Genomic DNA, 14,953 nt, shown 5'->3' with positions numbered 1-14,953 from the left:
TACTTTAAAGAAAAAAGTAACGTAATATAAATTTTTGATAATATAAATGGTTCTGATTATTTTAAATAAATAAATAGTAAATAAATACATTAAAAGAGAATCAAAACATTAAAAAGAAAAAAAAAAGGCGCTATTCTACAAAAATTACTCACAGAGTTGAATTTCTGTAAAATTAAATGTGTACAACAATAATAAGTATAAGCTACTTAAATTAAGATTAATAAGTCAAACATTTAAACTTAAATTACAACATTAAACATGAAACGAGCATCATAAACACAAAATCACATAAAAATATAAATAAATTAATTTAATTTATATCAATATTAATTTATTAGAGATCTATTAAACCAATATCACATCATTAGTTACTCTAAACACCTTCTAATTTGTTTTCAGTTGCATTCTTATTTCAAGTATAAACAAAAAAAATTGAGTACATTTATCTAAAAGAGATTGAGTATATTTGCATGAGTATTTTTTAGGCCACGGATTTCTTACTCCTAACTTCATATAGGAGTATGATTCACCATCAGTAAAATATTTACAAAATAAACCCCGTTTCTTTATTTTTGAAAGAATTAATAATTAAACATTTGTCCTCTGCGTTTTTTTGGTTTACACATTCTTCCTGTTTCTTTTAATCTGAGGAGGAGAGTCCAAAGCTCTGCTAGGGCTTTTGCCCCCTCTTCATCCCATCAACGTCGCTCGTTCCTTGGTCCTCCCCCTCCGCGGTAGCTCGCTCTCTGATCCTCTCTCTGCGTCGTGGTCGTTCTCTAATCCTCTCCATTCGCGGGATTGCTCGTTCTCCCTTGTATCGTGTTTGTTCTCTGATTGTCAACGCCGCAACAAGCTGCCGCTACACTCGGGTCCACCACTTCATTGTTTTCTGTCGCCTGCCTCTCTGTTCCTCTTCTTCACCAGCGACTCTGATCTCTGTCCTTCTCCCTCCACCTTTCCCTCTGCGACCTACTCCTTTAAGGTTTCATTTTGTTTTTATTTTTATTGTACTTTATTTTCTTTTCTATCAAAAAATTTTATGTGAATTTGAATGTTCTTCGTTTGTCAGAGTATTGAATGTTGTTTTGATTTCAAAAGAATTTGATAATAAACCAATAAAAAGTTTCAAAATAGATTAGGAGTCCTTGATTATGCTTGAATGATTGAATTTGATTGTTGTGATTTGGTTGGTAGTAACTCTTTTGATTTCTAATTGAATAAGGCTCCTACTTTTTTGTGGAAGTAGGGCAATGATTTTGAAGAACTAAAATACAATACATGGTGTCTTGTATGATGGGGACATTTGAGTTAGTATGAGTTAACCAAACATGTTCCCTTATCAGTTAGTTTCACTTTCTATACTCAAATATTTCAGGCTTCAAAGTTCATGTTCTCTTTTCTTATTCTGTAGTTATGTTGCACCGGAGTATGCATGCAGTGGATAAGAAAAGAGAACATGAACTTTGGTTAACTCTTCTTAGTCAGCATTCCACTGCATGCATACTCCGGTGCAACATAACTACAGAATAAGAAAAGAGAACATGAACTTTGAAGCCTGAAATATTTGAGTATAGAAAGTGAAACTAACTATAAGGGAAAATGTTTGGTTAACTCATACTAACCCAAATGTCCCCATCATACAAGACACCATGTATTGTATTTGAGTTCTTCAAAATCATTGCCCTACTTCCACAAAAAAGTAGGAGCCTTATTCAATTAGAAATCAAAAGAGTTACTACCAACCAAATCACAACAATCAAATTCAATCATTCAAGCATAATCAAGGACTCCTAATCTATTTTGAAACTTTTTATTGGTTTATTATCAAATTCTTTTAAAATCAAAACAACATTCAATACTCTGGCAAACGAAGAACATTCAAATTCACATAAAAATTTTTGATAGAAAAGAAAATAAAGTACAATAAAAATAAAAACAAAATGGAACCTTAAAGGAGTAGGTCGCAGAGGGAAAGGTGGAGGGAGAAGGACAGAGATCAGAGTCGCTGGTGAAGAAGAGGAACAGAGAGGCAGGCGACAGAAAACAATGAAGTGGTGGACCCGAGTGTAGCGGCAGCGGCGACAGCTTGTTGCGGCGTCGACAATCAGAGAACAAACACGATACAGGGGAGAACGAGCAATCCCGCGAATGGAGAGGATTAGAGAATGACCACGACGCAGAGAGAGGATCAGAGAGCGAGCTACCGCGGAGGGGGAGGACCAAGGAACGAGCGACGTTGATGGGATGAAGAGGGGCAAAAGCCCTAGCAGAGCTTTGAACTCTCCTCCTTAGATTAAAAGAAACAGGAAGAATGTGTAAAACAAAAAAACGCAAAGGACAAATGTTTAATTATTAATTTTTTCAAAAATAAAGAAACGGGGTTTATTTTGTAAATATTTTACTGATGTTATATGAAGTTAGGAGTAAGAAATCTGTGGCCCAAAAAATAATTATTTTATTTTATTAATATAATATTACGTAATTAAAAATACACATAAAATTATTTTATAATATCAGTATATCAAATTAAATACAAATAATATTAACATTCCTCCAAAATAATTGATAGTGCGTTGCTTTTAACTGACTTTTTCAATTATTATTATTATTATTATTATTATTTTTATTCCAAAAATACAAAAAATATAATACAATATTATTGTGCAATTAATAATAATAATTATTTTATTTTATTTTATTTTTGGACAGAGGACTATTATGTCCAACAGAGAGAAACATTGGGGATTGATTTGTACATTAGTTTTTTTAGACTAAAATGTCCATTTTTAAAATCTTTGGGACTGATCTGGGTAATTACTTTGCCGGAAAATGAATTGGAGACTGATTTGTCTGCCGGAGTAAAACCTTGAGGATTGATCTGTGTATTAATTTTCTTTGAGGACTAAAATGTCCAATTCTAAAATCTTCGGAGTAATTACTCTAAATTTTAAAAGACACAGTAGTACACAAATTGATATAAATAACATGTATTTAGTGTACCTCCAATAAGTTGAGGCACAACATTTGATATAGACACAGATAATTTTTACAATTTTATCCTCATTTCTTTTATTTTCAATTTTACCCTTTCTTCCTCCCTCCCTCCTTTCTTCTCACCTCGTCGCCGTTGTTGTGGTCTGCTCGTGTGCTTTCACCTCCCCTTTGTGCTCTTCTCTCCTTTCCTCCTCATGGCCTCTAGCAATCCTCCAATGCCTTCTCTCTCTACCTCGCCTCTTCCTCATATCTGTGTTCATCTTCCTCCCCCCTTGGTCGCCTCTTCCTCCGTCTTTGGCTCCGGCTCTGCCGCCTCCCATCTTTGTCGTTTTTCTCCTATGTTGTGTTCTTCCTTTTTGTTTTCCTTTTTTTGAAAAATAAGTGGTGTTCTTCCATTACTTAATTTTCGGTTATTGATTTCTGGCTAAATGTGTACCGGATGAATCTATGATGGTAGAGATGGGGATAGCAACGGTGAATATCTTATTTTTCCCAAAAGAAATATTATTATGAAGGACAATATAGACTTTTCACAATTTTATTGTGTCTTAATTCAATATTTTATCAAATACAATATATATACACACTAGTAATTTGTATCCATATCTCTAATGTCTTACGAGTATACATCAACCAAGGGCAGCCTTACTCCACCAACCAGACATTATGCAACGGAACAATAGTCACATGTATCCTCATCTCAATGCATTTTTTCATTGTATAGGCCGCACCATCAAAATTGATTAAAAGAAAATATACAATTATTATATACACCAAGGAAACTTCAAAATAACTCAGAAATCACTAGGACTAGGAGGTGAATTATAAAATATCAGGGTATGGCCTAAATGAAGTGTAAAAGAATAAAACGAGAGAAAATGTAAAGGAAGAAGGAAATGGCGAAGGATGAGGAAAAGGAGAAGGTTCTTTTATCCTCGTTTCACTACTATCTCTTCATTTTTTAGACTTCTTGAGGTTGGACTTGCTCAAAGTCAAAAACCTCAAACATCAGACGTCTCACATCACGTTTCCCATAAACAGCATATGAAAGTCCATGAAGAGCTTGTTGAACTGCTGTGTTGGCTGGGTTTCTCAGTCGCCGATTGTGCTCGTACTTATCTTGAACACTTTCACCATATATAATATAATGGTGAAGATGTTTAGCCCTCAAATATCTTCCACAATACTTGTTCATAAGAAGGCGGCGGTGCCTATTTTGTAGCCACAGCCCAGGAGCATCTAAATGCTTCATCAGCAGTCGTTCAGCCATCACCAAATCCTGTACAATATTCAAGAATAAAAATGGAAAAAGATTATATCGTAAGCATTGAAGACAACAAAAAGTTTTAGTTATATATTTCAATAGTGAAACCAGAGTGTGGTCAAATGAAATACCTGTATCTTTTGGCCAAGGTATTCTAATCTTTCATAGCAAAATCGAGGATGCTCAAGTTTGTACTTTGATGGATGCAAGAAACATAGCTGCAGTTCGACAACGAATTCAATAAGGTCAGACCTCATAACGTGAGTGCAGTAACCCCAGTCGGGATAAAGGGAAGGCATTAGATGCAACAATATAGCTCTACCTGCAATCCAAGTCCGAGCTCTATGTTCCGGGCTTCGGTAATATCTGGAGTCATATCATTCATTTCCTGTGGATATCCAAGGGTCTGCATAACCTTTGATTTGCAATCATAATCCCATATATTCCCTCTGAACCGATGCATGCCTGGGGGAACACAGGCTCTGAACAACCGCGGATGTGCAAACAGGGCATCTGCAGGAGGCTGAATGCAGAACAGTTAACACCATTGCTTTGTCTCCTAATAGTAACAGATGCGATTTATATAATAAGCCAAGAAATTTGCTAGTATATTTGGCAGCACAGTAGTGCGTAGAAACAGAATTGAATTTATAATTCGGCTAGTCCAAGTTTTAACAGCTATGATATCTACATAATATCTCTAGGTTTTTGCATGCTAACTGTTAAAACAAATAACGCTAAGAAAGAAAGGTTTGTAGAGCTTGCCTTATAGGCAAGCATGTCTTGCCAGCTTATCTTGGCTTCAAATTCAGTAGACACATAATCTACATCTTCGAGTTGTCTACGCAGTTTGGGCTGGCAATAGTCAGCATCTGGATCCATTCCAAAGACTTCAAAAAGAACACGGTATACTTCCGGCATACCGAAGCACAAATAGATTGCCCCAAATAGAGCCCAAAAGACAGACCTACAAAATGGAATAAGAAATGCAGAAAATCTGTGAACAATACACTTCAGGAACATATTATGTTAAAGATCAATTCCATTGATTAAGATGGGTCCAAAAAGAGAAATTTAAAAAAAAAAAATTAAAAAGAAAACTGGGGGTTCTGGAGTTGTCACTCAGCATGGTTTCTCTTTTCACCATACTATCATTTTGATTGTAAGACTCATATGTCTATAATTTACAAACCATGAGCTGTAACACCATGGTCTTGAAAGGAAGATGGCAACAGATAGACATACAAAGTCATGGTCTCATGCCGATGCCACAAAGTCATGGGTAACATTACAAATAATAACATCTATTTACATTAGTTATCCAAGATTACAAGGATCTAGCTTTGGATTACACAGGTAGCTTCTATTTTGAAGCTAATAAATAAATAATAAAAAAGAAACACCAAAACAGAAAATAAAAGAGAAAAGATATTTAGCATCCTCCAAGCACCTAAAAACACAAGCTTCATTCATGAGAAGAAATTATTAGGTTACCCTAATTAATCAATTCAATTTCATCAGTCATGGGTACCAATCAAGAAGCATTCCCCATGTGAGAATGCAGGGATGTTCTTAAACTTGAATAAGGGCATATCCTCTTAGTAGAATTCTAGTGTGCTGGTTAGACTAAAGTCCTCTACATCAATCAAAATAATTATTCCATCAGCAAAACTGCGGCAACTTCAAAATACAGAGTACATTCACAGGCAAGGCACTCCCATGGGACTATGGGAGAAATAAAAGACAAAAGCAGACAAGGCACTCTCATGGGATAAATAAACGATAAAAGCAACTATACTACTATCACATAGTCATCATTGTTTACATAAGGTCCATCATGTAATTTTGTATCATTAACCAAAGAGGATACTAATCTATTGACCAGCAAGTCAAAATACCACTTTGCATAAACACAATTTCACTGTTGAAACTGCATTCTGCTTCACTTCATTTCTAAATGAAAACATCTGTCATAGAAGTCTTGCATTTGAGAAAATTAACCAGATAAGTAACTTGGACAAGTCTAGTGATATGAGGCTTGAGTTGCATGTACAAAGTTATGCTTCAAATCTCATTGCTACTGTTATTACTTCCAATTGAGTAATTTATCTAACAATTCCATTGACCAGAGGCTGTTCACCTCGGAGACCTAATGTGGTTATGAGTACGACCAAGTTTAAGGCACACAGTCCCCCGGATATTCAAGGATCATTGCGGACTGAAGGGACTGGTGTACACCGGATGAAGCGATGTGTGTGCCCACCACTCATTTGCCGAACAGCAGTTGGGGGCCTAGCCCTCTAGTATTGCATTTCACTATGTTCTCCTTGGCTGGCTGTTGGCTGTCACTAAATTGCTCTAGTGGCGAGAGTGGGTCGTTGCGTGCTGGTCAGCGCTAGTCTGGTCAGCCAAACTCGGTCTGGGCTAGACACAACCATGGGGTGCCAAGGCCAATTTGGCTGGTCAAACTTGACTGGCCTGTCCTAGCCAGCTAGACACGACCAGGAAGACGGTCAGACTGCCCTGACACTCCCTAATGCCTGTCTGTCAATTCCTTTAAATTTCATCATTGCGGCCATACTCCTCTGGGGATTTTTGGAACCCAAAGACTTTGATTTCTCATAAGGTGCCAGTCGGAGTAGGAGGGGTAAAAAGCTATTGCAGTAAGCAAGTTAGCAAGGGTTCAAATGATTTTGTGATTTTCATTCCATTCACCAATTACATAACTCCCAGACAATGAATCTAATTTTCTTTCCCTTACTGTCTTAAACTCCCAAACAAGCAACTGGCTCTACATCACACTTTTCTATTCCTCTATTCGAAACTCCCAAACATAGTGCAAAGCGAATGATGATAGTTAAATAGTAGCACAATAGCATAGAAAGGGACAATGTAGTATAACCAAGACTCAGAGATAGAGAGAGAGAGAGAGAGAGCTTACTTGACGGGTGGCTCTCTTTCCTTCCTAACAAGCTTATCCATATCATCAAAAGGGAACACCAAATTGTGCAAACTCGCCTCCTTAATCCACCGCGGCATCATCGACTTCCCAATCAAGCCAAACACCCTCTCACGCATCGGACCCGGCCCCTCCCTCGGATACCTCTGAAGAAAAAACTCAGCAAAGGCAAGCTCCAGCACGTACTGCCCAAGAAAGAACAGCCTCGAGTGCCCGCACCTCACGTGCCTCGCACGGGACCTCTCGAACCCCTGGTGCTGAAACGCAAGGTACAGCAGAGTGTCGAGCTGCTTCGCGGGGTTATCATCATCCAATGAAGCTGAAGGTTCTAGAGGATACCCCAAGGCTTGCTTGGCTTCTAGAAGGCAGTCGTCAATCCACGTGTTGTCGGCGGCGTTGAGGCGCCTGGAAGGAAGGCAGGAGCTGAGTAAGGGGAATGATTTGAGAGTTAGTTGGGGGCTGTTGAGGAATCTCTCTGCGAGTTTTTTGTCGTCTAGTGGGGGACGCAGGATGAACCTTCTTGGCGGAGATTTTTTCTTTGGGGATGTTATCTTCCTGCGCTCCGCGAGCTCCTTCAGGAGCCGCTGGGGGCTGTTTTCAGGAAGAGGTTGCGGATTCTGTGGGGGCGGGTCATTTACGGCGTTGGCGACGGCGATAATGCGGAGGGAATGGGGACTGCCGGTGGTGGTGGTGGTAGTGATGAGAGGTACTTTGGGGTTGTTGGTTTGGAATGGGGAGAGGGAGGATGAGAAGGAGTAATTGCGGGAGAGTATGAAAGAGGAAGTGAGTTCCATTTGAGAAGATGACGGAAGTTATCGTTAGATTACTGTTAGAAGGAAAAACTTTATCAGTGCTAAGGCTTTGTTTGGATGTAAAAAAGAAAATGGAAGGAAAGAAAATAAGAAGAAAGAAAATGAGAAGAAAGAAAATAGAAAGAAAAATAGAGTGATTTGTATAGTGTTTGGATGAAGAGAAAATAGATGGAAAGAAAATAGAAAGAAAATTTTATTTTGTTTGGATAGAAAGAAAAGTAAAAAGAAAGAAAATCATAATAGTATAAAATTACATTAATACTCTTATCTATATTATATATAAGTTATAATTTATTAATAATAAAGGATAAATATGTAATTTTATTTATGTTTGTAATATTTCTCTTTATTTTCATCTCATCCTTGAGATGAAAATATTTTATTGGGTTCCACATAAATTTTTTTCTTTCCACTTTATTTTCTTCTCTCATCCAAACAACAAAAAACCTACTTTTCCATCTATTTTCTCTCCTTTTATTTTCTTTCCCTCCAAATTCTCTTGATCCAAACAATGTGTAAGAGTAGAAGAGAAAAGAGGGTTTTACGCTGAGTTGTAGGGTTCTGGCAATTCTGGACTCAACGACGCTAGTTGGATAAGGTGCACATTGTCTACTTTTTAGTAAAAAGTCATCTTTTAAAAGTTAATTTTCATAGGCTAATTTTATTTATGTCTACTTTCTAGTTGGTAAAATTTTTATTTTTTAAAATAGTTTATGAAAATTAAACTTTTAAAAAATAGCTTTTCAAAAATTATAGTATTTATGTTTGGTAAGACTGGATTCGGTAAAGTTTTTTCAAAAAGTGTTTGTGTTTTTTACCTCATTTTGTATTTGGTAGATTAAAAAATTCAATAGCTTGTATTTGCAGCTTTTAAAAATTAGGGGTACTTTTAAAAATATCTCAGTAGGAATTTTTTAAAGTTGCTTATCAAATTTTATTTATTTTTTCGCACATATTTTCCGCTATTATATTACCATTGAAATCCTCATATATTTCTAACTTCTCATTCTAACCTTGACAAATTCTAACGTAGTCTTCATATATTTTTTATTTTTCAATCTAATCTTCACAAATTTCAACACAAATATATCTCTATTACATATTAGGTATGCATTTCTATCTATTTATATTATTTTTTTGTGCGTTGTTTTTGTATTTTTTTTAGTAGATCTAGTATGTTTATTTTTTATCTGTTCTTTAAAATGGGAAGAGGTTGACTTGGTTTATGAAAATCAATCATAAAATTTTTCTTGAGGAACATTAGTCAAAATTATAATCTTTGAACTATCACTTATATTCCATGCACCATAGGATATGCATTGGTACTCGGTAGTAGGAATGATCTTAGAAGTTCTATAAACTCAATTTGCTCCCTTTCTTGAGTTTTGAAGTCTATGATTGAGGATGTATAAGTTTAGTTATATTTTTAGTTTTTCCCCCTTAGAAAGTTATCATCCTTTTCAAAACTTGCAAATCACTTATAAATAGATTTTTAGTTTTTTTTCCCTTTGAAGCTGCTCTATCTCATATCATTTCATATAAATACCAATTCAAATAGATTTTCCAGGGGCATCAAGAAATAGATAATTGCTATAGTCGAGGATCTACTTTCTTTCTGGATTCAACCATTAAAATGTGCATTAGGCAGCTTCTGTAGCAGTTGCAACTTGGTAAGCATGTAAGTACTTTTGTAAAATTTTGCATTGTGGTATTATTATTTTGTGTCAATCTTTTCTCAAGCTAAATTTGTCCCTTTCGGTTCTGCTTTTGAATCTAAAAAGGAATAATACATCACTGTGTATTTATCAAGCAGGTTATGATCATTTTCCTTTGTGTGAGGCCCAAGCAAACACTTTTTGCAGAGTCTCTCTACATCACAATTAGTGTATTAACCTGAACGAATGAATGATCGGATGGTTAAATTCTTTTCTGGTTTACCTGGAGTTCTTCACTCATAGTCCTTCAACTTTGAGGTGTGATTGCAATCCGAGCTCTCTAGCCAAAAAGTTCATAAGCAACGGCCGTCTATTGTATCATTGATTTCACCAATTACTTTATGTGTTTATGTTCTTGTACAAGAATTCTGTATATATGCTTAGTAGTGCTTGTAAGTTTTGACTTTTGAGACTTGTTTGTAGTTTTGATTTGGAAAATAGTGAAAATTTTTACCTTGCCATGGATTTTTTTTATCTCTCACATTGGGAGGTTTAGTGCTCATAAAAACTACACTCACAAAATGACAAGCACTTAATTTATGATGGGGCCATAAGTTATGATGGGACCAGAATGAGACAACGGTAGTTTGATATTACAGTTTGAGCAACTTGAAAATATTATTACTTTTTATAAAACACTTGAGCTACTTTTGTCTTATAAATCAGAAGGACGATATCAAAATTTTGATTTTTTAGTAATAATGAATGAGTATACAATGAATCCCAAATTGTGGTGGGAGGGAAAATTATGCAGCAAAAATACACTCATTGCATGTTGTCCAGATTGTGGTAGAAATTAATATAGGCAAACTACTAAAACCAAAAATAATAAATACATAGCTACATTTACCATTTAACAACTATCATCTCAACCTAGTGGGTTGGACAAGATTTTTACTGCTATTATCATCTTCATTTCGATCATTGATCTTTCCACCTATTCGCTTTCTATCCCTGCTAGAGTCTTTTTGCTCAAGATGATAATTGCCATGGGATCGCAACGATTCCCCTCCAGTCCTCCGTTCCTACAAGAAAGAATGATAAAATAGTGATAAATGAGAATCAGATTATAGCAATGCTGAATCATCTTGCTTTTGCTCTCCAGTTATGTATAATACAGAGTTCAAGAAAGGGAAAGAACATACATCACCGAATAGGATCTCGTCGGCCTCAAGCATGTGGATTATGTGTCCGATTTTAGGTTTCTTTGTGGCATCTGGATCAACACATTTAAGAGCAACCAACAGAGCAAAGCTTAAGAGCCTTTGAAGACGGCTTTTCAGGAAGTTTCTGATCAATGAGTTCCTCTGATTTTCTATTGCCAACCATAGCTTTCAACCACTCAATTAAATTAACCTGCAAATATACCAAATTCTAGTTAGAAAAACAGAAAAAGAGAGAAAATAATCAGCATAGAACAGTGTAAGAAGATTAAAACCAAAACTATACTATTATTGGTTATAGCCTCTAACCTCTCCTTGGGATTTACTATAATCAACGGAACTTCTTCCGGTAATTATTTCCATAATAAGTATCCCAAAGCTATAAACATCACTCTTCTTAGTCAGCATTCCACTGCATGCATACTCCGGTGCAACATAACTACAGAATAAGAAAAGAGAACATGAACTTTGAAGCCTGAAATATTTGAGTATAGAAAGTGAAACTAACTGATAAGGGAAAATGTTTGGTTAACTCATACTAACCCAAATGTCTCCATCATACAAGACACCATGCATTGTATTTTAGTTCTTCAAAATCATTGCCCTACTTCCACAAAAAAGTAGGAGCCTTATTCAATTAGAAATCAAAAGAGTTACTACCAACCAAATCACAACAATCAAATTCAATCATTCAAGCATAATCAAGGACTCCTAATCTATTTTGAAATTTTTTATTGGTTTATTATCAAATTCTTTTGAAATCAAAACAACATTCAATACTCTGGCAAACGAAGAACATTCAAATTCACATAAAATTTTTTGATAGAAAAGAAAATAAAGTACAATAAAAATAAAAACAAAATGGAACCTTAAAGGAGTAGGTCGCAGAGGGAAAGGTGGAGGGAGAAGGACAGAGATCAGAGTCGCTGGTGAAGAAGAGGAACAGAGAGGCAGGAGTCAGAAAACAATGAAGTGGTGGATCCGAGTGTAGCGGCAGTGGCGACAGCTTGTTGCGGCGTCGACAATCAGAGAACAAACACGATACAGGGGAGAACGAGCAATCCCGCGAATGGAGAAGATTAGAGAACGACCACGACGCAGAGAGAGGATCAGAGAGCGAGCTACCGCGGAGGGGGAGGACCAAGGAACGAGCGACGTTGATGGGACGAAGAGGGGCAAAAGCCCTAGCAGAGCTTTGGACTCTCCTCCTCAGATTAAAAGAAACAGGAAGAATGTGTAAAACAAAAAAACGCAGTGGGCAAATGTTTAATTATTAATTCTTTCAAAAATAAAGAAACGGGGTTTATTTTGTAAATATTTTACTGATGGTGAATCATACTCCTATATGAAGTTAGGAGTAAAATCCGTGGCCATTTTTTTATATTAAAATAAAAAATAATAAAAAACAATTTTGACCCATTTTAAATTAATTTAATTTTTTTTACCAGACTTTTCAAAAAAAATTAAGAATTCAAAAAGATGAAAAATTATTAATGGTCACCGTTAATCTCTTTCACGATGAAATTTTAAATGTGAGTTAAAGACAAAAGTAAAGAAGAAGAAGCTAACGAAGACAACAACAATATCATGGAAGAACATGATAATAAAACTTAAAAAGAGAATTAAATGTTGTGAAAAAATAGAATCAAAAATAAAATTTCTCTTTTTTGTTGAAGAGAAAGAAAGAAAAAACAAAATAAAAGAGAAAGAAAATAAAATAAAAAGAAAAAATCATGCGGTTTTGGAAGTTGTTGCAGTTGTCGCACTATCTCTAAAAAAATCCTATTAAAAAGTCTTCTTTTAACTTCTTTTTTTTTTTCCAAAGATAAATATTATTTTATTAATATAAAATAAAAGTGTTTCCATAAGAAAGTACAAAAGAATTGGGTATTCCCATTTATCATCAGCTGTGACTGAAAGACTAAGAGCTTAAAGAAGAGTAAAGTAAGAGTAAAGAAAAGTAGCATCTATCATGTATGATTCACGAGTTCACGCACTAAATTGCTAGCTTCTTTCACTATCTCTGGTGCTGGCTTATTACCTTCTCAAAAACACACCGATTCCTCGCTTTCCAAGTGCTCCAACACACCGCCGCTATGAGGAGGGTCTTTTGTCTACCGTCGAATTGAGTCGCTGCCCAGGATAAGACTCGTTGCCACCAATTGAAAAAAGTTTCTTCTTCTCTCATCCATAGGTCAGGGGTTATTAAGCTTAGACCCCATATTATTGAAGACAGGGGGCATTGGAACAAAGCATGAGAAATTGATTCAGCCTTCAATATGCATCTTGGACAAGTGGCAGGAGTGGATGCGAACCGGCTGTGAACTTGTTGCAACACCGGAAGCTTTTCATGAAGACTTTTTCATAGAAAAATCTTAATTTTATGTGGTAATTTCAACTCCCAAATGCTATTCCAGACTCTGTTGTGTATGTTCTGGGACCTCAATGAAGCAGGAGAATGAAAGAATCCATAAGCAATTTTGTATCCTGACCCAACTTCATATATACCAGATTTTGTCCAGCACCAATTAACTTCATCCTCCTCCTCTGTTGGTTTGATTGAAAAAATTTTATTGCATATATCAACTGAAAAAATCGACTCAATTAGATTTTTATTCCAACTTCTATCAGGATTTAGTAATGCACTAACGTAATACACTTGCATATTTGGCGGGATTGTGAGTGCATTTTGAGGGACATTAAGGGGCACTGGTGGTGGGAGCCAGGGGTCATAGAAGATGCGAACATTAGTGCCAGAGCCTATTTTCCATAACAAGCCTTTCTCGATCACCTTGCGCCCTTCAAGAACACTTCTCCAACCCCACGACGGTACGCTTCCTATCTCTGCATGTAGGAAATCTGTATATCTGAAATATTTAGCTTTGAGCATTCTTGATATAGTAGAATTAGGGTATTTCATTAGACGCCAACATTGCTTGCCCAATAAAGCCAAATTTTGCGCCCTTAGATCCTTGATCCCCAGCCCTCCATCTTTCTTTGGTCTCGTCCTTGTGTCCCATTTAATCCAAACCATTCTTCGTTCTGCGCCTTTTTGACCCCAGCAAAATTGCGAGAGCATGCTATGAATCTCAGTCAACAGCGTGTCTGGGAGCTTGAAACAAGAGAGTGTATAAATAGGAATCGCCTCCCCCACCGCTCTCAATAGCGTGTGCCTGCCACCTGATGACAATATACTTCTTTTCCAACCCATAATCCTCTTCTGAACTTTATCCTTGATAGCTCCAAAGGTTGCTTTCTTTGATTTTTGAACTATAGAGGGCAGTCCCAGGTATTTGTCTTATGCTCCGATATGTTCAATATTTAGTGTCTGAGCAACTGCTAGTCTTGTGTTCTGAGGAGTGTTGTGACTGAAAAAGATAGCCGACTTATTCAAATTGACTTTTTGCCCACTAAAACCCTCATAGGTCTCTAGCAATTCTAGAATGCTTTGGCTTGTATTAGGTGCGCTCTTGCAAAAAAGGATTGAATCATCAGCAAACAAAAGGTGATTAATTGTTTGGCATCTCCGATTAACTTGAACTCCTTGAATTAATTTGTTTTGCTCTGCCTTGTGTAGCAAGAAGGAAAGTCCTTCTGCACAAAAAAGAAAGAGATATGGAGATAGGGGGTCACCCTGTCGGATGCCCCTATTTGGCCTAAAATAGCCAAATGGTTGACCTTCCACAACAACAGAGTAAGAAACAGTCGTTACCAATTCCTTAGTCCAGTTAATCCATTTAGCATCAAACCCCAGCTTATCCATAATATACCATAAAAAATTCCATTCAACCCTATCATAAGCCTTGCTCATGTCTAGTTTAATAGCCATCTCATGCTCTGCCCCACTTCTCTTATTTTTCAAATAGTGCATACATTCGTGGGCAATTAGAATATTATCTGAAATGAGTCTTCCTTTGAGAAACGCACTCTGATTTGGACTTATAATTTTATTCATAATACCTTGTAATCGGTGCACCATAACTTTAGAAATAATTTTATACATAACTGAAGACAAACTGATCGGTCGTACCTGAGTCATGTCACTG

The 14,953-nt window shown here is 36.3% G+C and overlaps 1 protein-coding gene across 1 annotated transcript; it reads right to left on the bottom strand.

The window, feature by feature from the left end:
- Positions 1 to 3,498: 3,498 nt before the first annotated feature.
- Positions 3,499 to 8,884, bottom strand: LOC107609376 (ribonuclease III domain-containing protein RNC1, chloroplastic). The gene is made up of 6 exons (XM_016311323.3): positions 8,550 to 8,884; positions 7,200 to 8,075; positions 5,024 to 5,225; positions 4,581 to 4,781; positions 4,390 to 4,476; positions 3,499 to 4,273 (listed from the first exon to the last, which is right to left on the bottom strand). The coding sequence occupies exons 2-6, from the start codon at positions 8,009 to 8,011 to the stop codon at positions 3,956 to 3,958; spliced, it is 1,620 nt and encodes a 539-aa protein (XP_016166809.1). The 5' UTR covers positions 8,012 to 8,075; positions 8,550 to 8,884; the 3' UTR covers positions 3,499 to 3,955.
- Between the last annotated feature and the right edge of the window lie 6,069 nt (positions 8,885 to 14,953).

Source organism: Arachis ipaensis, chromosome B7 (genome assembly GCF_059453495.1).
Source record: "Arachis ipaensis isolate K30076 ecotype BB chromosome B7, ASM5945349v1, whole genome shotgun sequence".
Lineage (NCBI taxonomy): Eukaryota > Viridiplantae > Streptophyta > Magnoliopsida > Fabales > Fabaceae > Arachis > Arachis ipaensis.
Note: the sequence above shows the minus strand (reverse complement) of the source record. Positions and strands in the feature narration are given on the sequence as shown.

What these genes read in the sequence shown, in the direction of transcription:
- LOC107609376 (XM_016311323.3), bottom strand. Translation starts at nt 8,011, where the DNA reads ATGGAACTCACTTCCTCTTTCATACTCTCCCGCAATTACTCCTTCTCA. An exon ending in AAGACATGCTTGCCTATAAG is followed by an intron (nt 4,782 to 5,023) that starts GCAAGCTCTACA and finishes TTCTGCATTCAG; the next exon opens with CCTCCTGCAGATGCCCTGTT. An exon ending in AGCTCGGACTTGGATTGCAG is followed by an intron (nt 4,477 to 4,580) that starts GTAGAGCTATAT and finishes GTCGAACTGCAG; the next exon opens with CTATGTTTCTTGCATCCATC.